The sequence below is a fragment of the Micropterus salmoides genome, unplaced genomic scaffold (genome assembly GCF_014851395.1).
Source record: "Micropterus salmoides isolate LMB-PRFRI ecotype aquatic unplaced genomic scaffold, ASM1485139v1 Ms_hic_scaffold_551, whole genome shotgun sequence".
Taxonomy (NCBI): domain Eukaryota; kingdom Metazoa; phylum Chordata; class Actinopteri; order Centrarchiformes; family Centrarchidae; genus Micropterus; species Micropterus salmoides.
In genome coordinates, this window is record NW_024044295.1 from 1,742 (window position 1) to 26,213 (window position 24,472).

Here is a 24,472-nt window from a genome sequence, read left to right on the forward strand (position 1 = left end):
AGATAAATGCTATCCAAAAAATCTTATTTTATGTAAAGGTTTTAAACAAATAGAACATTAAAGCAAGGATGGACTTTCAGATTTCAAGGTGCTCTGAATTAAATCTACCTATGTGGTTTATTCTAGAGGAGCCCCTCCTATGGTCTGTGTGCTGACAACTTGCCATAAGCAGGTCAAGGTGAATACTCCACATCTGTGATTTTGCCTGCTAACTCATTCCCAATGGAAATGAGTCTTATTCATTTTTCAGACAGCCTCTAGGATATCTGATTCCCCCCCCCAAAAAAAAGCCCCTCAGGCGAGCATTCATCTTTGATGTTTTGAAAAGAAAGCGAGAAAAGCTGCAGTCGGGCTTCATGCATATTGTATTGCTTAGAAAAGAATTACAAGCAGCCTACTGGTTCTCATAGTTATTATCTATGCAAGCTCAATCTCACTCTGCTCAATACGGACTCAGAACAAAACATTTAAATTGAGTTTGGATATTAATGGTCTCCAGATCATTCCAGGTGATTATGGTGGCCCCCCTGACCTTTCCTCTAGCACGTTTGTTAAGCCTAAATTCCCTCTTGGCCAAACTTTGTGTTGTTTGAACTATATATTGTTTTGTGTCTGCTGTCATACATTCTTGTGGTATGTCAAAAACTGATGGTTATATATTGCTTCATTGCTTAAATCCTTCAATCCATTTTCCCACACAATAAGTTTTGCAGGCAAGACACATGTGAAAATCTATGTGAGTTCATGCTCCCAAGAACATGAACCTGTTGGGCACTCTTGACCAAATTCTCAACATTGCAGATTTCATTTCAAATATGCTGAGCATAATGTTCCAGGGCCTTTAAATTGTAATGACCCAGTGGATTTTCCATTTCACAAACTTTATATTATGCCCACTACATCTAAGATTTTAAGAAGTGCACAATGGTATGTTATGATGTTCATCCCATCCTACACGTTGGTATCGCGGGTGTAATCATTTCAGCCTGTAAGAAGCATCACCAGTTTTGTTTTCAGAAAGTCTGATGTCAGCTCGTGCACTTTTGCTGACGCCAGATATACAGAAATTAGACTGTAGCAATTTAATCAGTCTTGAGCGAAAAAAATAGTAAAGACTGTATGACCGAGCTCTCACCTTGTTGTTATCGTACGAAGTGGGAGTGCAGAGACCCCTGTTTGCTGAAATCTGCAAAATATAGAGACAAGTTGTTCACACATGGTAGATAACAGCCTCCCCTTGTGGCCGAATTACAACAATACATTTATAGCGGAGGTTGGTTTGTCTCAGTCTCTCTTCTTTTATACAGTCTATGGTCTCAGCAGCTCACGTGACGTCAGGTGTATGTTATGAGGAGGAAGTCGTGCCTCGGTAGAATAGGACAATTATAGTTGGCCTACTGCACCCTCCTATCTGTTCAATCACGGACAACATAAATAGTTACTGTACAAAAAGGGATCGAATGAAGTGGTTTAGCGCAGGCGCGGTGGCCAAGTGGTAAGGCGTCGGTCTCGTAAACCGAAGATCGCGGGTTCGAACCCCGTCCGTGCCTTTTGAACACCCGATCAGTCAATTTAAAACCATGACCAAGGCTACTTCTATTTTCACTGTTAAACCTTTAACACGTGTCACATATAAATATTAACTTTTTTTCTTTGACAGAAAACTCTTTGATACTTCAAACACAATTTTGACTTAGGAGTATTTTCCTTCAGCCGAGAAATTTATTTGAATTTAATCAAATGTAAATTTTAGGAGAAAGGCATTTTCCCCAGCTAGTGGGGTAAGATGCACCCCCTAAGCTTAATGTCTATTTTCTGACACAGAACCTTTTATTGATTTTATTTTTGTATCTTTAAGAAGGCAATGCCTAGGTAACATATTATAAAATAAAATAAATAGCAGTTGACAAATTCATTTGTATTCATCAAATGTATTTTTTAGGGAAAAGGCATTTATATATATATATATATATAAATTGAACACAAAAAAAATTGAACACAATAAAAATTGAACACAATAAAAAAAAATTACAGCTTATTTCAACTGACAAAAAAATTTGATCAAATTAGGTCAGAATGGCTTTTATCCATCCATCCATCCATCCATCGTCAACCGCTTATCCTGCGTACAGGGTCGCGGGGGGCTGGAGCCTATCCCAGCTGACATTGGGCGAAAGACGGGGTACACCCTGGACAGGTCGCCAGTATGGCTTTTATCAAATAACTTAAATAATTGTGATGAAACAGAGAACAATTTTAGTTCAGTGAGACTAGGGGCAGCCAGAAGAAATGTTGAGATTTTTTTTGTTTGACATTTTAAGTTTTTTTGTTAGAATTACTGCGGGGGTTACAGCTAAGATTCTTCAGCTCCACCTGGTTGTCACCCTGCATCTCTAGCTTTTTTAAATTTGACTTACTCTCTCAATATAGGCTGTCTGCTCTGCAGCCATAAATAATTATTGATTTAAATGACACATAGAAATGTTATAATTCATTTGTATACAGCACTGTGTTAGTAAATCCTATCTATACTAACATTTTGAAGTAATTTTAGAAGAAAATCAACAGAAAAATTATGAAATCTAAAGAGAGAAAGTTAATTTGTGACTCGATAAATAGTTGGACAAAACAACGAGATAACAACAATGATCTCTACTTATTGAGAATATTAACTGAAATCTTTTCTGAATCACTTTCAGAAATCATGACTGGGAAAGGGAAAGATGACAAAGAATAAAATATCACACCTGAAGTCAAACCGTTGCATTTGTTTTCTTATTTAAATGTTTCATATTTGTTTTTTCTTTAAAGTTGTCAACATATTTAATCATATTTGCAGTTCAAAACCATCCATCTCCAAATCTGGTGATTTTGAATTTGAGGCTTCAGGTGGCAGGACACAACCAGATATCTTAAAGATAACCAGACACAGAGCCTGGAACTAATTCAAGCACCACTGTACTGTCTTCAAGGACACCAGGAGCCTTCTAAGGCATCATTGAATTCATTCTACATATAGGAACCCTAAAATATTGAGTTCCAGTAGCTTCTAGAGCATCCTGGAATGACTTCAAGGACTGCTTAAATGTCTTAAATGATCCAAACAGCCTTCTCAAGTTTCCTGGAAGTCCTTTAAGAAGTCTGGGGAAGCACTTTAACATGAATACTCAAAGTGCCTCAGTATCAAGGGATGGAACTCCACAGTACCACCTGGGTGATGCACAGCAGCCATTTTGCGCTCATCACACAGCAGCTTGGGTTGGAGAGGGAGAGAAACTTAGAACCATTTACAATGGGGCAACATGCAGGGAACCCCTTACTGTTTGCGATAAGTGCAATGACCACAGTGAGTCAGGACCTCAGTTTAACGTTGAAGGACCGCAACTCCTACAGCACAGCGTCCATGACACTGCACTTGGATCTATTCCAGCTACCACTTAGTTTTCCCAAGAGGTCTTCCCATGTAAGTACCAGCCAAGCCCACACCTGCTTAGTCTGGTGCAGAAACTCCAGTTCAGCCTGGAAAAAAACCTAGAAACGTGCACCAGCTGTGTCTGCTGCAAAATTCTGTCTAGAGCAGTAGGCTATGTGCCAACTATGCCACGTTATGAATTTCTGCTTAGATTTGAGACATTCGGCACAAAAAAATCTTTAAACGTTGGTTAACTGTTTCATTCAGTCAGTTTCTTTTAATTCATGTTGTACTTGATTGCCCTGGTGAAGTTCTAGATAAGTAGCCTGCGCATTTTTACTCACTTGTTTGGAGTCAGTAGTCACTCAGACATTCATATCACTATTAATGTTCAATACAGTAATAGGAGAGGCACTATGGGCCTCCCGCACTCAGGGTGAGCCTGCATTATGTTTATGCACCGAAAGGCCCGGTGCAGTCATTAAACACAAAATGTGACTTATTGTTTGTTATTCTTTTCTAGAGTGAGAGCTAATGTTCAGCTATGCTAGGCAGATGATGTCAGTGGGTTTAAATGGTTGTAAAGTCACCCGAACAAACAAAGTCATATGCTACAAGAACAATGCTCATTCATATTGTTGTTTGGAGAAGTTAGATTTTTGGATACATGCATAGCCACACTTTTATTTTCTAAACGAAATGTCTTCATTTTAGGGTTGTTAGTATATGTAATTATGTTTGTCATTAGCCTTATATGTTTAAAAACTAAAGCACAGGTTCTGGATAGATGGGCACACCAAAAAACACTGACAAACAGCTTTCTAACTTCAAGTCAACGTGAAATTTAGTACACTTGTAAACAAGGGGTTTGGGAACCAGAAAATGCAACATTTGAAGAGTTTATAATATACATTTAGGTAAGTCATTTAGTGTTATAGTTTTTTGAAAACCAAATTGTGCATTCACTATCCTATATTTTCACGGAGATTAATGCATTCAGTCATTTACATTTATATGTTTAATAGTACATGTGTCCTCTTTAGTATGTGCTATCAATCAAAGTTTCTGCAACGTTTGCATGAGAAGTTACTAAGCATTACACAGATGTTTTGTAAATGGGCCTAGAAAGTGGTTAATTCAAGTGGGATTTCATTCAAACAGAAAGCTGACCTTCAGTATGTGTTTCAGATGTACAACAGTATGTTTAAAGATTGATCTTGCTCTTGCAGAGATCTTCTAAACTGAAGATGATGAAAGTGTATTTCTCAAAACACAGGGGTTTTGTTTTGAACCAAAAACAGGAGATTGCAGGTAAACCCACCTCACTTTTGCCCAGTCTGCATCAGTCAGCAGTTTGTGTGTGCATTTTTCAGAATTTCATCAAATGTAATTGAATGTTTTTCATAATATTCTTTCTTAATTTTAAAATTGTTTTCACATCACAATGTGATAATGTTACTATAATCGTGCAGCTATTAAGCTGATACTGTTCTCAGACTAGTACAGTTTCCTGGGTAACACTTAGTGTAGCAGCATCAATGATTCATATCTAGTTCATGGCATGCTGCAGCGTATCATCACGTTCCATCTGTTGAAGTGACCCTTTGTAATCTGATGATAGGAAGGAAACAACTGGAAGCTGCTGTAGTGGTTTACAAAAGCCCTAGTCAGCAACATCCACAGTGCATCACTGGTGGATAATGTCCAACATCCAGCTGCCATCACTGTGAGAAGAAATGCTGCATTTAGCACATAAATCAGTACCTTGAAAATCAGATCCAGATGGCAAAATTGCTGGTTCTGGAGTTTATTCAGCATGATGGTGCAAAAGCATATAATCCTATATGACACTATGAGCAGCTTTAACCATGTAAACAAACTAATTGCACCAAGGTTTGATCTACAAAGCTCCTTTTGGGCAGGTTGTTTATTGGGAATCTGTGTTGAGATAGTCCAAGATCATTTTTAACATGAGCACTGAAAAATGGCTCATGTTCATCATGCAGTCAAGGCTACTGAGATTGACATACATTAGTAAACTCATGCTGCAGTGCCAGCAGCTTGTTTCCATGGTAACCTATAAGATTTTTTTTGTGAATAGCATCATTAATAATAACACTGAGACCATAATCCATGAACGTCATTGTAATTGTTTTTTTCCTCCCTGGGAGGATTTACTGCCATTAAGCTTTTGATAGATGACTGATGATGGTGAAAGAAGAAAAAAGATAGTAAATGGTTTTCAAATCTGTCAATTTTAGCTGATATTACTATTCAGATACAGATGGTCAAACATATCTAGAGACAGTTTAAATTAAATTTTTATGGTAAACAATCTTTAAAGAATGTTTACCATAAAAGTATATACGCCTATGTAAGCATGTGGCACAATCTCACACTTGTGGAAATGAGTGTCCCACATAACATTTCCTTCAGCAAGATTAGGAAGGCAATTATCAGGATCCTTCTAATTAGTTTTGCCTTTCACGGCTGCTGTTTAAATTCCAGATATAGCAACAGTATACGTGTCTGCATTCCTTGTGTTTTCATGATCAAAATTGTAGTGCCTTTTCCCAGTGTTTTTGTGGCACCAATGGAGGCTGTGTGGCGCAGGCCTGGACAGAAACATTTAACATGTGTCCTAACTGAGTCTCTCCAAGCTGGTTAAACAAGCTGGTTAAACAAGAATAATAAAAGCTGCCCTTCCAATTAGGAAACAACACAATGAACAGGAAATGTGCTGTCCTAAGTTAAAAACACACACACACACACACACACACACACACACACACACACACACACACACACACACACAAAACACACACATACCTCAAAAGCTGGAGTTAATTAGCCAGATTGGGTCACTACAAGCAAAAGTTGGAACTTCATCCTCAAAGTATTTGACACGGCTGGACCATACTTCCTAAATGTCTCATTATGTCTCCATGCCCTTAATGGCATTTTCTGGTTTCTTCTTTTTTTGAACAATTTATGAATTACTGTAAATTCAGCCCCCTGGTGGAATCCTTAGGTAATTATAGATGATGCCCACATCTCTCATAGTCCAACTTAGCACTTGTCTAAATATGTACACATGCAAAACAGAGTTATATTACCATATAAATGAGCTGCTGAGTTGTGTACAGATTTGTTGCCCTTCCCTTCCTAAAACTCAATATATCATCACTTTGAATATTATTTACACACATATTAAACTCTGGTTATAAACACACATAAACTGGGTTTTTTTCACATCATACCTGTAAACAAATATGTACATTTAAATATATTTACAAGGCCTGCAGTCATTTATTTCTGCCTTTGTGAGTGAACCACGCGGCTCTCTTTGTTGATTTCTTATTTTAATCTCCTCAAATTTCTCCTGTGCCACCTGCAAATAGAGAGAGTCTTCCAAGAAAAAAAATCTCATAGGAGATATAAATAGCAGGAGGAAGAGAGTCTGTAAAATGAGGTATATTGGCATCAGGTCCAGATCTGCTGTTGGCTCCACACACATTGATTTCCCTGTTTGTGTGGGTTGTAGCATTCTGAACTCAATGGAGATTTTCACACAATAAACGCAAAGGATTGTCGCCCACTAAAATCCCATATTCATGCTGCAACTGCATTTGAGGTGTAATTTATACATTTTATTTATATCATTATTCTTATAAAATTGAAATAATAATACTGATGTATTGACTTGTATAGACCAAACTCCAGACTCCACTTCAAATAGATCAAACAGACTTGGAGACCGTACTAACCTTTGAAACAAATAAAAAGAAAATCCTCTCTATTGTGACCAACCATTCACTCTATGCCTGAACATAGCAGTCCAAAAAGACACGCAGATCCGACACTGGTAATACTTTGTTCTGCACATGGTTGTTATTGTTTATGTTTTGAGCTGTTTAAGCCAAGACTTCATTGTGTGCCATCTGGCTCTTGGGTGGGGAGCCAAACAGTTGATTAAAGAACGCAATTAGTGTGGAACAGGTTCTGTCAGCTCACCCGGCAGGGATTAAAGAATGCGCTTATTCATTGTGACAACCACGCCGTCATGCATGTGTAGGATAGGCAACCGGTGTTTCTTCAATCACAGGATTTTCTCAAGAGCGCCACGCTGCTCCAGAAATGTTAATGTGAGGTCAGATGAGTCTTTTCCAACCAGGATTTTTATGAAAGCTGGGGCATATTGCACCGGATGCATCTCCTTTGAGATTTAAAAAGACCAGGTAGAGCTGTGAACTTTTACAACTCTCTAGTCAGCAATGACAGATAGAGTCCAGTCCGACAAGGGGCTTAAGGTAACGACAAAAGAGTCAGACGGTTTGATGGTAGCAACTGGCAAAAGTACATAGGACAAGTGAGAGATAATCAACAAGTCAAGAGCTGAAAACCTTAAAAGGCCACTTCAAGGCAGCAGGAATTGAAGAGAAGAGTGTGCTGCCAGAAAACCACCGCTCAACCTTCACAAGGAAGTGGAACTGGAAAAGAAAGAACGAGGATCCAGGCTGCTTTCATAGGGTCTCAGAGCTTCACGAGACAGCTGCCTGGGCAAAAATGAAATGCAAACCTTGTGTGATGCAGAGAAACATTTAGAGATTTGACAATCATCAAGTTCCCCTTTGAAAATTCTCCAAATTACTTCAGACACTTGCAACCAAGTAAGAGATGTCACTTTTGTGACATTAAAAATTAAAGATTTATGCTTTGAAAGCACAGCCTGTGTTACACCATCAGTACATTCAAACAGCTGGCGTATTGAATCATTCTGTATTACAGCTAAGAAAGATTATTAAGAAAAGTTATTTTCATCACAAAAATGAGGCATGTGCATTTTTCTCTTCATGCTTATATAACACAGGATGTTTACATATATCACTTGACATGACATATAATTTGTCAAGTCATCACTGAAGTGCAGAAAAACCTTAATTGCAGTACTATAAAAAGTTTATTTTATTTGCACAGATTATACGTAAAACGACATACACATACAGAAAAGTGGGACTTTGAACCACCCTTTTGAATGAAGCATATGACTTCCATAACTTCAGAGCTCAGTCCGCAGAAGGTTGGACACAATCAGGCAAGTGTTTGTGGGCCATGACCCAGATACTTGTTTCCAGCCCTGGACTGGACACTGTATCACAGCATCGTCTCCCATTTCATTCCACACTCATGAACGATGCAACAAAGAAAGCAAAACTCGTAGACGATGTTTTGGAGCATGAAAGATCTTGATCTTGAAACTTGTCTAAAACTTAGAGGGTTTGCTTTGATTACAGCCGTGGTAGTGATACTGTTTCGTGGGTGTCTGATGGGAAACAAAGGTTTTGATTTGACTGTGGGACTTCACTAGTTGGATTTGAAGGAGGTTCCCAAGCCAAACCCAAAACCAACTGTGGTGGACCAAAATAGAGTAATTCACAGCATGTATTAAACCCCACAGTCAATAACAGGCTCTTTGCTTAAACAAATCTTTATACATAAAATCCTGTTTTTTAACACAAATCTAAAAAAACAACAATTTGCTTGGTTCCTGCAGTGTCAGTGTGCAAGTTTACTATTCGTGAACATGGCACCATCTACAGGAGAATATCTAGACTTCACACATCACAAACCAGGTGACGTCCTGCTGCTCTGATGACACAGTTTGTTTCTGTGGAGGCATCCCACTATACACAATTTGTAGATGTAACATGCTTCTGTTGTCTTTAGTACTCTGAGGAAAAGAACAAACTGTGGAACAGCCAATGAGATCATGCACTTCATAATATTAAGGGTATATGAGATCACTTAATAGCTATTTAGTGACTATAGCTTATTCTGTCGACTCCATGGGAAACAACCTGTAATCCTATTGTGATACTGCCAAAACCTTAAAAGAGAATGACCACATGGAGTTTTCACACATTTCTTTTTTTTTCACAACATTTAAGTTTTTTAAACAAAGCCTCAGCTGGCTGTCATGTCCCTGAAATAGCACTGACAACACAGCTGACATATTTCATAGAAAAAGGAAAGAAACCTGCTTTACAGCAGACTCTAAAATAGAAAGGCAAGAAAACCTCAGTTTGCCCATTAGTGCACTACACTTCCAAATTTTTTTTTTTAAAACCAAGGAATACAGTGTTGTCACAGACTTTCCAAAGGCACAGGGAGTCAGCTTCAGAGTTATAAGGAGGCCAACGCCTTGCACAGTATTTAAAACAAATAACAGCACTGTTGTGAGGACCAGCTATCTGATCTTCCCACTCACTGATTAACATTTGACCTTCTGGCTGAGCCTTGACTGAGTTTCAACAGAGGAATGCTCAAGTTGCCTTTTCATTATGTGGACTGCTGCTGTAATCCTGAGGACTTCTCAGGCATTCGTGGGCTGCTCATGACAAAATTTAGAGTTTATTTTCTGCAAAACAAATTTCATATAAAGGTATGTGTAAAATCACAACACTGTTTTACTCCTCACACAAATCATTATGTGTTTTCACAAAGAGTCTGATAATGATGTGACACTGAGAACAGTAAAATATAACACAATGTAAAGCAAAAATGTAGAGTTTCTGATCTTGAGAGCAATGCCATTCCCATTATTGCTGTAACATGTTATATTTACAAAAGGCACATAGGACATGCAAATGCATTTATTGTGTTAGTAAATATTACAAGTAGGGTGTTCATCACCACAGAGAAAATCTGGCCATAAAGCATATTTCCGGATGAAAGGTGCTTTTCTCAAACATTTGGCAGCATCTCTGTCACACTTGCACAGCAGCTTTTCACATTTGTCCTTCAAATCATCTGCAATGAAGAACATACATGTCTTTTTTCAGTGACAAGCTGAAAAGAGGATTTCCATTAAAAATAGTTTTTGAGCAGTTTTCTCGTTAACATTGTGACATTTGTTGTGATTCGAATGCCTGCACAGTGGCTGGAAAAAAAGAAACAACCCACTATTTATTGGTACTGAAATGTGTAAACCTCATTTAGGCCATTGCTATGTAAGTACACAATCTACTGTGGTTCATGGGGTCTTAAAATACTATTAAATATTATATTAGAAACATCTTGTCTTTCCCCCATAATTAGCTGCCTGCATACTGTTTTCATAAACTCCAGGGATATTTGTACATCACACACAGCCTGGTCTGGGTCTCACTTTTAGATCATACTCATGCCACTGTGTTATGGCATCATGTTACCGTTTGCTGCCACAAAAAAAGCATCATCTACCTTATTTTCTAAATAACAACGAAAAAAGTTTCAGATAAATGCAATACCACACTCAGATGCCTTGTCCTCACACTTCCACTGATACTGGGCTGTTTTGGTTTGGCAGCCAAGATGTTCTGCATCTCCATAACAGCAATCATGTCTGTGACAACACCTACATACAGAAAGATTAACAACAAGATAAATGTTTTGTTTTGGAGCCTGAACTCTAGACTTGACAAGGCAGGGTCAAGAAAGCAGTTGGTGGAACGTCACAGCGCTGTGGTCTGAATCACACCACAGCTATTTTGAAAGGCAGGGGCAGGATCACCACACGGGTTTTCACAGCAGATAGTTAGCAGTTAACTGTTTTGAGGGGGTTTGGTGTCTTGCGGTGAAGAAGGAAAAGAAGGAGACGGCAATTAGGATTTGGGTGTGTAATTTTTGGGACCTATCTGGAAGTACCCACTGGAGCATGTGAGTATGCTGAATTTGGACATCGTTCCCCGCTTCCATCCTGTCGCACAGCATTTGTGGTTCAGTCGACTCATTCATAAACGGAAACTGTGTGTAAACGAGCAGGATGTAGGACGACTAAGAAGAACCAAAGGTATCCAGGAGGAGGAAATAATGTGCCTTTGTCATTGCCACATTGCCTTTGCATGGTGAATTATATTTTTTGCATCACATAATGTATAGGTGGGCCATATATAGTGTCAAGTGAATGTTTACACTTCGGTACACTCTATCATCAGGTATCCAGGCATAATTTTCCTGAAAAAGCAACAAAAAAACAGACTTGACCATGTTGTATTTTCTTTAGTCAGGTTTGGGAAGAGCGTAATTAAAGCTGGTGCCTCACCAGTCTGCCCTGTCTCTGGGCCAGCCCTGACCACCCAGTCCACAGTAGCATCCGTACATCATGTAAGCCAAGGCAGATCTCCCTGTGCTGCATTTGATGGCTCCTGCCAACTCGAGTAACCCTCTTTTTGTCCGCTGGGACCTGCGTGTCGCCACAGAGGCCACGGCCACTGCAAAGAGATATAAACAACAAAAGAGGACGAGCAAAGTCATCTCTCTCTTTGTCAACAAGTTTCAGTTTCTTTACACCCATCCACACTGTTTAGTATGGTTCAGTCCTCCTGTTTTGGTTTGATGCAGTATGGTATTCAGGGGTGGACGCAGTAATAGAAACACTGGTGTCTTTGACACAGTCTTAACAAAATTATTTTCTTTTCAGCATTATTATTGTCTTGCCTGTGTACACTTGGTTAGCCCTTTATTAGATAGGCAATTCAGTCTAATACAATAGTCAAACAAACAATTAACAAAGCAGACCTCTATGAAGGTATGTGGCTGAACTACTACTCCCATCAGCCGCTCTACTAAGTCTAACAAGTAAAACCTGCTATCTGAACACGCACTTGCCTTTAGATAAATAACATAGACATTTAGTGAACGAGCTTTTGAGGCCGTTGCATCCAGACTTTGAAATGCACTGCCAGCATTCTTACGTTCTGCAGATTCTTTTAAAAGAAATCTGTTCAGACGGGAGTTTGGGTAACCTGTATGCACCAGGTCTGCATCTTCTGTATTTATTTGTGTATTTTATTATGTACTATGCATTTGTTGGGCATTTTTACCATGAGCCGTGGTAATGTGACATATCATATTACATCTGGTGCAATTATTATATATTTATATTACATGCTGTGCTGTTAGTTCACTTCCTCTTCCCGTGGTGTGCGTGAGTATTTTATCTTCTGTGTTTTTATTCTTGTACGTTAATGTTTTTGTATGGCCCTTGGTGCCTCTTGTTGGTTTAAAGCACTACACTACAAATAAAGTTTACTTACTTACTTACTTTCTTACTTACCACTCAACCTAAGTAACAGAACACCAGAAAGCTACACTCTGCCTGGACACCTGAATCAGGGTCAGGCTTGAAATGACGGGACAGTAGATAATGTTGTGCAAAAACAGTTTAGCTTGTCTGCACTTGACCTCTTAGAATAACACTTTCACTGAATCACTGTGCATATGTAAACAGACTTAATTTCCACTTCAAGGCACTGAATCTACATGGACTGCCTTTGTGTCCTTAAAAAACTTCTTAACTCGACTGCTTTTTATCACTAATTGGAGCTCCACTACAAAGGAAATAATCAACTTACCAGATAACAGGAGAAGTATCCGGTAAAACGCAGTCATGGCAAGAAATAGGCAGCTGAACCCCAGACCAAGTGATTTTCACTTACAGTCTGTGAGTGTGGCATTGAGTGGAGAGCTTTTTTTAGAGGCTGTGTGAATAATCTCCTGAGCATCACCATTGGCCAGAGGCTAATCCAGTGTTTGTCAAACTGTACGCCCCCTTCAGGAAACAGCCTGAAGCTGTTTTACTGCTTCTTCACAGCTCTGTAAGACCTGTGTTTGCAGCTCATCCTCATACGCAGATAGCAATGAAAACAAATTTGTTTATCTATTGTTTTTTTCTTTTATTTATGTATTAGCATCACTGTGTCTTGCCTAAATGTTATTTTTGCCAATGCCAGGGCCTCTAAAAATCACAGACAGAGAAGTTGGGGTGTTGGGATGTTGCGCCAATCGTGCACCAAAAGACTGACAAGAAAAGTTTCTGACTATCTTGCTGAGCCACATGTCACATAGCATATATTTTACAGATAAGTATCACTCTGGATGCTGTTTTTAATTATAGATTAATGGTTCTCACATAAAACTCAAGTCAGTCTGAGCTTTTCCAAATAAATCCTGTATTCATACAGTATGGTAAAAAAATTAAACACATACCAAAAAACAAGAAAATCCTGCTGGCGTCTGCGGGCTAATTTTTTAACACATATATGGTTACTGCAAACAACACTATATATGGTTCCACTTCCTCCCAACAAATGCACCCAGACTTGCAGATTATTGTAATTGTGCTCTAATAATATAGATTTCCCTCACGCATCTCATCCGTTTTCTTCCCCTTGGAAATAAACATGTCAGTAGGGGTGAATAGAACAGGGCTTCTCTCCGTAAAACAACCACTCAGACATACTACAGCTATCATTATTGTCAGTGTGATTTACTGAGCAGCACTCCAAGTGTCTCACAGCTCAGTTTGTTTATATGACAAATTGCAGACCTGATCTGAAAATGGCATGAATTGTGTCATATCTTTGCTTTTCATCTTTTTATGTTTTCTGAAAGTATATTTCAGCTCTGCCGCACTGGACTCCATCGTCATCCATAAAGTGGTAATGTCAGTGCAGCTAAATCATAAAAGACACACGCTTTGGCTTTTGATAAGAGGGGACACATTCACAGTTTTCTGTGATTCAGTTCCCCAATGATGCTTCTGCACAATGTGAGATAAGCGCCTCCTACTGGCAGTTATTATAGCTAACAGGGTGACTGCATCAGAGGAGACGCATCCCTCGAACCCTGTATATCTGATTATTTTTAGCTCAACCTGCCAATTGCCACAAAACGTCCAGTCAACATTTAGATCATATCAGGCAGAACACATCTGGCTGAAAGCTGTTAATGTTAATGTGAAGCAGTTACAAATGTGCAATGATCTCAACAGAAAGCAAAATCCCAGACAATGTACAGTGTTAAATTCTGGTTTTGTTGACATAAGTCTCCCAGAGGACTGAGGGTGAGATGATATGTGAATGACAGTAAGATTGCACATAAACAAACGATCCAAAAATACATTTTTCAGATTAAATGACAAACACTCGACAAAAGGCAAGATAGTTTCAGCCTGAGAAACTTAATTTAACAACAAATCGAGTAGGTCTTGGGGTAGAATAAACACCAAAGTAAACCAAAAACACATTCCAAAATAATTCTCTGATCCTGTGCTGTTAAAATGCAAACTGACTAAACTCTGGACTGTTGTTTTCACTTTGGCATAATGGATTTGACATTTCACACATCACTTATAAGATGCAGAAAGAGGAAGTCACTCTTCAAAGTAGCAGTGTTCCTTTGGTACAAAAGGATAATTACTGCTGCTTTAGTGTTTTTTTTTAATGTTTGATCTGTTTGTTGTCTGCCCTGCTGGGAGTCTGTGGGTGAATTCTTCCTGAATGAGAATCAGTAGCTCCAATCTAATTTTGCGAAAGAAAAATAAGTCAGGAAAGGATGAAAATTAAGATCAGGGCATGTGTTTCCTCACACAGATCTATATGTCTGCTGCTCTCACGTATTTGTACTTGTTTTGATAACTCTTATTAAACAGAGTGCAAACTTAATTTGTAGATGACAAAATTTCAGATCAAATAAATTATGAAAAAAGAAAAGAAAAGAATGGTTGAATTGATTCCAGAAATAAGGACCATCGCTATTACTAATACTAATTTAATATTTCCGGTATCGCTATTTCTTTGTACACTGCTCAAAAAAATAAAGGGAACACTAAAATAACACATCCTAGATCTGAATGAATGAAATAATCTCTTCTCTCAATCTCCCGTACTCCTTTCTTTACATAGTTGAATGTGCTGACAACAAAAAATCACACAAAAATTATCAATGGAAATCAAATCTATCAACCCATGGAGGTCTGGAATTGGAGTCACACTCAAAATCAAAGTGGAAAACCACACTACAGGCCAATCCAACTTTGATGTAATGTCCTTAAAACAAGTCAAAATGAGGCTCAGTAGTGTGTGTGGCCTCCACGTGCCTGTATGACCTCCCTACAACGCCTGGGCATGCTCCTGATGAGGTGGCGGATGGTCTCCTGAGGGATCTCCTCCCAGACCTGGACTAAAGCATCCGCCAACTCCTGGACAGTCTGTGGTGCAACGTGGCGTTGGTGGATGGAGCGAGACATGATATCCCAGATGTGCTCAATTGGATTCAGGTCTGGGGAATGGGCGGGCCAGTCCATAGCATCAATGCCTTCCTCTTGCAGGAACTGCTCACACACTCCAGCCACATGAGGTCTAGCACTGTCTTGCATTAGGCGGAACCCAGGGACAACCGCACCAGCATATGGTCTCACAAGGGGTCTGAGGATCTCGTCTTGGTACCTAATGGCATTTCAGGCTACCTCTGGCGAGCACATGGAGGGCTGTGCGGTCCCCCAAAGAAATGCCACCCCACACCATTATTGACCCGCCGCCAAACCGGTCATGCTGGAGGATGTTGCAGGTAGCAGAACGTTCTCCACGGCGTCTCCAGACTCTGTCACGTCTGTCACATGTGCTCAGTGTGAACCTGCTTTCATCTGGAGTCTGTTTCTGACCGTTTGAGCAGACACATGCACATTTGTGGCCTGCTGGAGGTCATTTTGCAGGGCTCTGGCAGTGCTCCTCCTGTTCCTCCTTGCACAAAGGTGGAGGTAGCGGTCCTGCTGCTGGGTTGTTGCCTTCCTACAGCCTCCTCCACGTCTCCTGCTGTACTGGCCTGTCTCCTGGTAGCGCCTCATGATCTGGACACTACACTGACAGACACAGCAAACCTTCTTGCCACAGCTCGCATTGATGTGCCATCCTGGATGAGCTGCACTAACTCAGCCACTTGTGTGGGTTGTAGACTCCGTCTCATGCTACCACTAGAGTGAAAGCACCGCCAGCATTCAAAAGTGACCAAAACATCAGCCAGGAAGCATAGGAACTGAGAAGTGGTCTGTGGTCACCACCTGCAGAACCACTCCTTTATTGGGGGTGTCTTGCTAATTGCCTATAATTTCCACCTGTTGTCAATTCCATTTGCACAACAGCATGTGAAATTGATTGTCAATCAGTGTTGCTTCCTAAGTGGACAGTTTGCAAGTAACAAAAGTATAATGGCTCAAAGACAAATACATTTTGTCCACATGGTCAGCTATTACCTACAAGGTAATAATCCTCATTAGCATACACCAAGATAAAATAAAATAAAACTACAAAACGTTTCTTAATACTAATACTAATTCAGTGTGAACTAATTTAGAATTTGTATTGTGACTATTCTTATTTCTATATATTTTATAACTGCATTTTATTGCTATGTTTTTGTGCCATTTTTTGTTCCACAAATGTGCATATGAAATTAATATATATTAAATGAAACTACACCAATAACAAACAAATAAACAACAACTTAAATGTATGCATAAAACACCTGTATTGATCTGTCTATATTCAATATTAATAATAAAAACAACATACTAATATATTATAATATAACTAATATGATACAATACTAATATAATAAGAACAGCAATCATTATTTGTACCATTATTATAATAGAAATATTAGTTTATTGCTCTATGTTGAAGTTGCATTGTCCTTTTTCGTACATTTCAACATTTCCACTGCCTGTAGAGGGAAGCACTGCGCTGGAGTCGATGATTGCTGTACTTGAGAAGACTGAGGAAGAAGAAGCAAAGGGCGGCCTTCACCGATACAGCACATCCAGGCAAGTTAATTTAGCTATAACGAGAAATCACTTTCCCTCCTTTCAGATAACCGACGCGAGGTTTGTCTGGAATAAAGATATATTCATGTAAGTATTTACAGCAGCGATTGTTAAATTATTTGTGGTATATACGTCAGGTCTCGGGCAGGAGCTGAACATCTACTGCTCGCTATTGTTTGCGTTGGGGAACTAGTTTAACTTGTACATGCCTGTGCTTTGTTAGGTTCAGTCTACTTCCTAGAAACTTAGTCCGTTAACGTCATGTAGCTGGTTTTGGTCAGTGTGTTTCCAACAGCGGAGAAAACTGTTGAGTGTCATCAGTTGGGATTATATGTGTTATTGATAGTGGTTAACTATGTGAGCTACATATTGCTAACCCACTGCTAGCAGATGATGATTGCTAACGAAAAGTGTACACTCTGTGGTCCCAAGCCGCGGTAACACACGTGCGCTAAATGGTATGCGTCCGTTATCGGACACCTCCTTGTAAGGGTGCTTTCTTATCCGTAAAACTTAAAGCATGTATTTTTCCACTGTCAGTGGAAGTCGCCGTCTTCTACCAGACATGATTGTTTAGCGATAAAAGCTTATAAACAAGAAAATGCTTGAATAAAGTTAATTTTGGCTCTGCTGACCATAACTGCTAACCTCATCACCATCTTCCTGACTCATGCGTTGAACATTTTGTGATAATACGTTAACCCAGATTCTCATTTGATTGGCAGTAAGTTTTAAATGAGTGTAAAGTAAAATGGTCAAAACAATAATGAGTATTAAACATTTGCTATGACGTGGTGGGGTTGACAGTTTGGCTTGGCGGTTTTATGCGCTGTGACTGCATGAAAAAACACATGATAAATGGCGATAACGTTTTAAGCTCCAATATAAACTATATATTTTTTTTACCCAATGTAAATATTTTTACCCGTATGTTGAAACATGTGAATGTTTTAGAAAACAAACGTTACAAAATCTGAAATACTCCAGAGAAATTATGTCCGATAATGGACCCCGTTCTTTCGCAAGATAGGATCAGACAATTTCCCAGCGCACCCTTTATCTTCCACAGCTTCAGGTGTGTAGGTTTCAGTGTAACATTGCTTAAATTGCACTATTTTGTTAGCATCATAACCTGGCAAGCCAACAAAAATGTTTATCCGTAATTTCCGGAACTGTCTGTCGTCATTTCTAAATGCGGAAGCTATACACATTGGAGGCAGCTCTTAAAGACTTTCAGTAATATGAGTAATACTAACACTCAACATATGATCTGTCCCTTAACCAGCTGGACAGCCTGCTGATGGTGATTAATGATAAGCTAATGTGCTTTTATATTGTGATTGTTTTGAGTTTTTTTTCTCCAGAGACATTCATCAGTAAATATAGTGCTGTATATCATAATAATTTCAGGTGCTGGCTGAGGAGTGGATATTAAAACAGGCAAACATGTCCAGAGCATGTCAGGACAGAAGAAGTCGCTGGCAGGAGATTCAGAAAGGCCTGCAGTTCATCCAGTAAGTGTCATGGGTTGTTAAAGTTGGGGTGGAGGGTCTCCCTGAAATTTACTTGTATAATATTAGGTATAATACCCTAATAGGTAGCACGCTTGTGTAAAGTGTAACAACTGGTCAGATCTTATGTTTGATACTTTCCAATGCTGCCATACCCACTAGTCTTTCTTATCATCCTATCTTGGGAACATTGTAGGATAAGAAAAACATCAGTTGGGATTTCTTAAGATCGGCTACAAGTACTTTCCTGCTGCTGTCGCTGCCTGTGTTTGCGGATCCTTTTTAATGAGAAAGCAGCCTCTATAGACAGCATGATGTAAGAGTGATTTGTCAGCCTTACACCATGCATTGTTGTTCAGATCAGCTGGGTGTCAGCGAGGCAGCTGATCATACTGGCTTTGCTTTGGTTTTGTTTTTAATGTGGGATGTATTCGTGCATCAGGCCGACTTGTAGTAGTATGTCCACATTGTTTTGGAGCTACGCCAGGCAGCGCAGTGTTTCATTTCATCTAATCTGACAGGGCCTTTTATTCATAAACAAAAGTGATACTTAAAATACTACTGACGTCAGTAAATACTTCATAATAACAATATAGCAACCTACACCTTAAAGATGAATAACTGATGCTGGAAATGGATCGGAAAGAGAAACAGCAGTGTTAACAGGAATTAGAATGAGTCACTACATTTAACCATTTACAGACAGGTTTATAAATGTAACTTCAGCATGCTGCTGGTGTTATCTGTATGGTGAGCCTTTGTGTTACAGCTGTTTTCTTCATTAGTTGGAATCTGAAAGCGAGTTTAGCATGCCTCCAGTGATCTAAACTAAAACTTTGTTGCCCCCGTAGTGCAGTGTGCAAAAGAGGAAAGACAACTTCAAATGCCAGCTGCTCTAGAAACCAGCATAACACAACAGTGTCGCTGTGATTATTATTGCAAAATTTTCCATCATCACATGTAATGGCACATCCTTTGACGATACAGCTGGTTTAATGTAAAACAAATCATCTGCCCAATTTAGCAATGTACCAGATTAGTAATAGCTGTTGCTAATCTTGACAGGAACTTTAGTTCTGTCAGCATGCAGATGTGTATTACCTTGAACAAAAATCATGACAGGGCAGTAATAATGTCTTTTTATTTTTTGTATTTTTCTGATTTGAACCATGTTGAGACATCTATAGTATATACACAGCCTTAATTAGCTTTTTTTTGTTTAATGTTTTGGTATAATTGGACACATCAACCATATAAATAACATAGCATTTTAAAAATATAACAATTATAGATATTTTTAATGCTGAGTTCAATGTTTGTCTTTCTTTTTTTAAGAGGGAAGTTTTGTTTACATGTTGCTTTTGCTGACTTGTTTGCATTCACCAGCCAATGCCATCAGCACCTGCACACACAGCAACCTATCAGCACACACACACACCCCTTTCTATTTGTGTGTTCTTCCATCTTAAGTTCAGATCTGTTTTTCAGTGACTGTGCAGAACAGAATATACTGTATCAACTGTAGTAATATAGATGTTAAAATATATTGAAATTTATTGTTGCATCACTTTAAATACATTGAAAATTAACCCGATTCACTCAAGTGATTTTGATAAATATGAACAATAAGATGTGTACAATGACTAAATGAATATTTAAGAAAATAATTGGTAGATTAATTGAATTTCTTTCAGTCCTACTTTGTGCTGAATAGACTTATTAGCCCTGAATGCAACTGAATTCTAATAAGATCTGTTAATGTCTGACTCCCGGTTATGTTGTTTTTGTTCTGCTGACACTTCAAAGGTTTGTAACATGAACCTTTTGTTGTTTTCAGATCAACCCTTCCGTTTCCTGGAAGTCAAGATAAGTATGAGGTATGCTATGTACATATTAATGTGGTTTGTTCAGCTTCCATCTAGCATGACTGTACGGAGTTACACTGATTTAGGAATTTTTCCTAATTAAAGGTGCTTGAATGAAAGTACAACGCTGCACTGTGTGTAGCTTCTACTGATTTGTACCTCCTTAAATTTTCAGGTGTTCATTAAGGATCTCGTGTGGAATCTTTTTGGAGAAGGAAATGACGTGTTTAAAGAAGGGGACTGGACAAAATCCATTGAGATGTACACCGAAGCCTTGAGTATAGCAGAGTATGCTGACTCGGAAGAAATCTGTATTCCAACAGGTTTACTGGAAAAGCTGTATGCTAATCGGGCCGCTGCGTATTTAAACATTGTTCCGGTAAGTACGTGGTGACCGTCACCACTGACCCTGAGTCTTTCAGTTTCTGTTCCAATCACTTTGAACTCCCTTTGACATGCACACAATACAACAGACAGTTTTCGGTCTCATAAAATTGTTTGCTTTATGTTGTAGTAGAGCTGGGCGATATGGCCAAAAATGTTTTATCATACAATATCGGTAATCATCACGAAAATTGTGAAATCATTATTTCTTTCTTTCTTTGAAAAATTACAAACACATGCTAAACAGTGGACCACTTAACAAATCTGAGGTAGAACATTCAAAACAATTATGATAAAATATTTTTTTAACAAATATGTTAAAGTTAAGTAAAATCATTTTTAAGTCCCCTTTCATCAACAAAATAAATATCTTAATAGAAAAGTGCTAATTTGTTTGTAATTGAAATGAATTAAATCAAACAATTATTGAACATTTGTTATATTGTTATTGAGGAAAATTATATTGTGATAGTTGTCATTTTTGTTTTATTGCCCAGCCCTATATTGTGGTTTAATAGAACCTGCATCCTTTAGGTTATTGGCCAAAAGTTTCCGTTGTTTTCCACAGGTTGGATTGCTTGCTCTGTTTACCAAATGTCAGAATAAAACAGAGACTGGGTTCTTAAATGTTACTGCAATTATTATCCTCAGTTTCTTTAACATTAAACAAGAGTTTTTAGAAAGGTCCCCTGCTTGTGGCCCATAATGCAACGTTAACTATGACCTTGTTTAGTTAGGACAGCAGAATATTTTGCTATTCATGTATACATTAGTTCAAGAATAGATCATAAATGACCAAAATAATTAATTTCTCAAAACAAAAATGGTAAATAAGCTGTACTTATACAGCGCTTTTCAACCTCAAAACACAAAGCGTGTTATAATTTGAGACAGCAAGAGAGTGTTTTCAAATTTGACTTAATATATCAATGCTAGAATTTCTCATTACATCATTTATCCATATTTGGAGAAAAAGAGGATCTTTACATTACTTTCAGAGTTTGCCAACTCTATGTTAAATACTGTTCAAGCTGACAAACCAGGCTAATAGGCTTGGGCAGTATTTTATTTTATCATACCTTCCTGACATTTCACCGGGGTAAAGTGTACCATGGATTGCATTGTGTAGTCTAAACGAAGATGATGTTCGCACAGCACTTTTATCATCAGGACTAAACCAAAACACACCCAAACAGGGGCAGAGTTTTATTTCCCCTTTTTTTTGTAACTAGTCCTGTAACGGTATTCCCACCCCTTGCAGTCGCCAATGATTAGCTCCTTTTTGTGTGCGTAGTAAGTGTGTGGCTGAGTGAGAGTGATGGTTGAGCAGACAGGCAGTACATTTGTACAGTCTAGGTTAGTTTGTCAGTGAATGAAGGCTGCAGCTTCTCAAGACCAAAGTAAAGCGTGTGTGTGTGTTCTTTCCCAACTGCAGGGGGAAAAATGGGATATGAAAGGGGTTATCGTGTTGAAGATGATGTCGGGGTGTTTTACGCTATGCTGCCCGCCTACGTTGAGGGAGTACACTACAACACATCACCTCATTACAGCATCAGCTTATCAGTTTTTGATATTAAAAGTCATACCTTCGGGATTTCTAAATACCCTTCAGTTTTTTTTTTTTTTGTGCGCATAGTGCATAGTATGTCTGAATATAAAACCCCAACACAACATGTCTTAAAATTTCAGTGTTTTCCTGCCGTTTTATGTGAGCTTTAGATGAATGTTTTGGTGGTGGTCGTAGTAGTCATGGTCAGAGGGGTGGGGAGGTTTGGGGGTTCTCCCCAAGAAAATATTACATTTACCAATGAAAAATATGTAATTTCACATTATCTTGGGCCATTATTTTCACCATATCTCTGAACAATTAGTTGGAAAAATGATCATGTAGCAGGTAATAAATAAACAACGCCCGAAGATCAGCCTACTGGAGGAACTACAACCTTTAGATTTGGTTACTTGGTTGGTTGTTCCGCTCACCACAGTGATTTTACATTTATGGCACAGCATCCCCCCCTAAAACCCTGTTAATATGACCTCAGAATCTATAGACATTAATATAAAAAATAGGCAGCATGAGAAAATCTTTCCCTTCTGAGGTAGATTTTATTTGCACATTAAAATTCAAAAAGGTCTAGTTTGCATCACTAATTTGCTTTACTAACCTCCAGTCACCTCCGTCCTTTCTTTTCCTAACAACCATTTTTTTTTCTTACTCATCTGAAAAATAATTTAGGATGTACCTGTCTGTACAGGACAGAGCTGTAGGCTACACCAGTTTAGTCTACATTTGTACCTGATGATCTCAACATTGGACAAGTAGGTATTAATAAAATACAGCTACCAGTTACTTTCTATAAATTCAGCTAATGTTAAGTTACATAGCAGCTAAAGACGTAGCGTACTAGCTTTCCTGCTTAGTCTGAAGGGGAGGGGAGATGTTAGCTAGCGCAAACCAGCTTCATTTTTCCAGCAGTTGGGGAAACAGACGGAGTGTTCTTGGTCTTTAGAAGCTGACACACCGAAACTGACACCGTACATTTACTGCCAGAATATTTTCTTGTTGCGCTCATTCAGTCACTTTCTCCGCTTGGACAATCAAACACTTGCTACGCACCCCCCTCCTGCTATAACATCATCTGTCACGTAGATGTTCTGTGAAGAACGAGGAGAGGAAGCGAGCCAAGCGATGAGTGTTACCGTGCTGACACAGTGTGTCAGCGAAAATTAGTAGCGCATTGATATGATAATGATTGTGTGAAATTTTAGTCGCAGCGGTCACAATTCAGCAGCGGCACACTGTCGCTCCTGAACGCATATAAGGAAAACACTGCCCTGCTATACCGTGATACCACCTGAGCTTACAGGCTACCGTTACATTTTTAAATTGATAAAACAAACCGTAGTCTTCTTTTTTCACCCGTTTTACCCTCCCATACATTGTAGTGGTAAATTCTTACATCTGAATCTTTGGTGCAGCTGTTGGCATATTTCACACTGAACGCTGTCAAACCCTGAAAATCAATGGAGAAACTTAAGATCCACTGAGAAAACTTCCATTTGGGGAAATGCTTTTCAGAGGAACATCCAGTCCCTCTATCTAGTCTTCGTCTGTCTGCATTGAGTCATGTTACATGGCAGTAAATGGCACTCTGCTGTCTTCAGGGAGGCCACACCCACACCTGACTCAACTCACTGGACATGCAAAGTCAATTTGCGATCAAAGAGTGGCTTCTTTGTTCTGTGTTTACTACAGTACTATGGTTAAGTATAGCTTTTCAAACTCTGGGACATCTTTTTTTATTTTTATTTTTTTCTCAGGGACTGTATGACCAAGCATTAGAAGACTGTGAAAAGGCTCTCCAGTTGAATGAAGGGAACTACAGAGCACTGTACAGGAAAGCAAAATCTTTAAAGGAGTTGGGGAGACATCAAGAGGCCTACGAGGCTGTTGCCAAATGTTCTCTAGCAGTGCCTCAGGTAAGGTCTTTAACAGTGTCTGTGTGTTTTATGTTGATGTATCCAAATATGCAGGAGAGACACGCACTTTTTTTTTTTTGTTGTTGTTGTAAGCAAATACTTTAAATGCTGTCCAAGCTGCCTGCAGGAACAGTAGACACAGGGAAGTCATTGTGTTCAGCTCAACATTAAGACACGT

General features: G+C 38.9%; 2 protein-coding genes and 1 non-coding gene across 4 annotated transcripts; 2 read left to right on the forward strand and 1 right to left on the reverse strand.

The window, feature by feature from the left end:
- The first annotated feature begins 1,478 nt into the window (after positions 1-1,478).
- On the forward strand, positions 1,479-1,550 carry trnat-cgu. Its single transcript has one exon. It is a non-coding gene; the product is annotated as a tRNA-Thr (tRNA).
- Positions 1,551-9,804: 8,254 nt separating this feature from the next.
- Positions 9,805-12,956, reverse strand: LOC119889596 (phospholipase A2-like). The gene is made up of 4 exons (XM_038700437.1): positions 12,808-12,956; positions 11,496-11,664; positions 10,702-10,808; positions 9,805-10,222 (listed from the first exon to the last, which is right to left on the reverse strand). The coding sequence occupies exons 1-4, from the start codon at positions 12,842-12,844 to the stop codon at positions 10,074-10,076; spliced, it is 462 nt and encodes a 153-aa protein (XP_038556365.1). The 5' UTR covers positions 12,845-12,956; the 3' UTR covers positions 9,805-10,073.
- A 3,950-nt stretch (positions 12,957-16,906) lies between these two features.
- On the forward strand, positions 16,907-24,410 carry LOC119889595 (zinc finger CCCH domain-containing protein 7A-like). Of its 2 annotated transcripts, none has more exons than XM_038700436.1 (5): positions 16,907-17,054; positions 18,465-18,568; positions 20,403-20,442; positions 20,606-20,809; positions 24,136-24,410. In XM_038700436.1, exons 2-5 carry the CDS (start codon positions 18,501-18,503, stop codon positions 24,397-24,399), a joined length of 576 nt encoding a protein of 191 aa, XP_038556364.1. In that variant the 5' UTR covers positions 16,907-17,054; positions 18,465-18,500; the 3' UTR covers positions 24,400-24,410. The 2 variants fall into 2 exon arrangements, with proteins under 2 accessions (XP_038556364.1, XP_038556363.1); XM_038700435.1 differs by having other exon boundaries at positions 16,908-17,141.
- Positions 24,411-24,472: the final 62 nt, after the last annotated feature.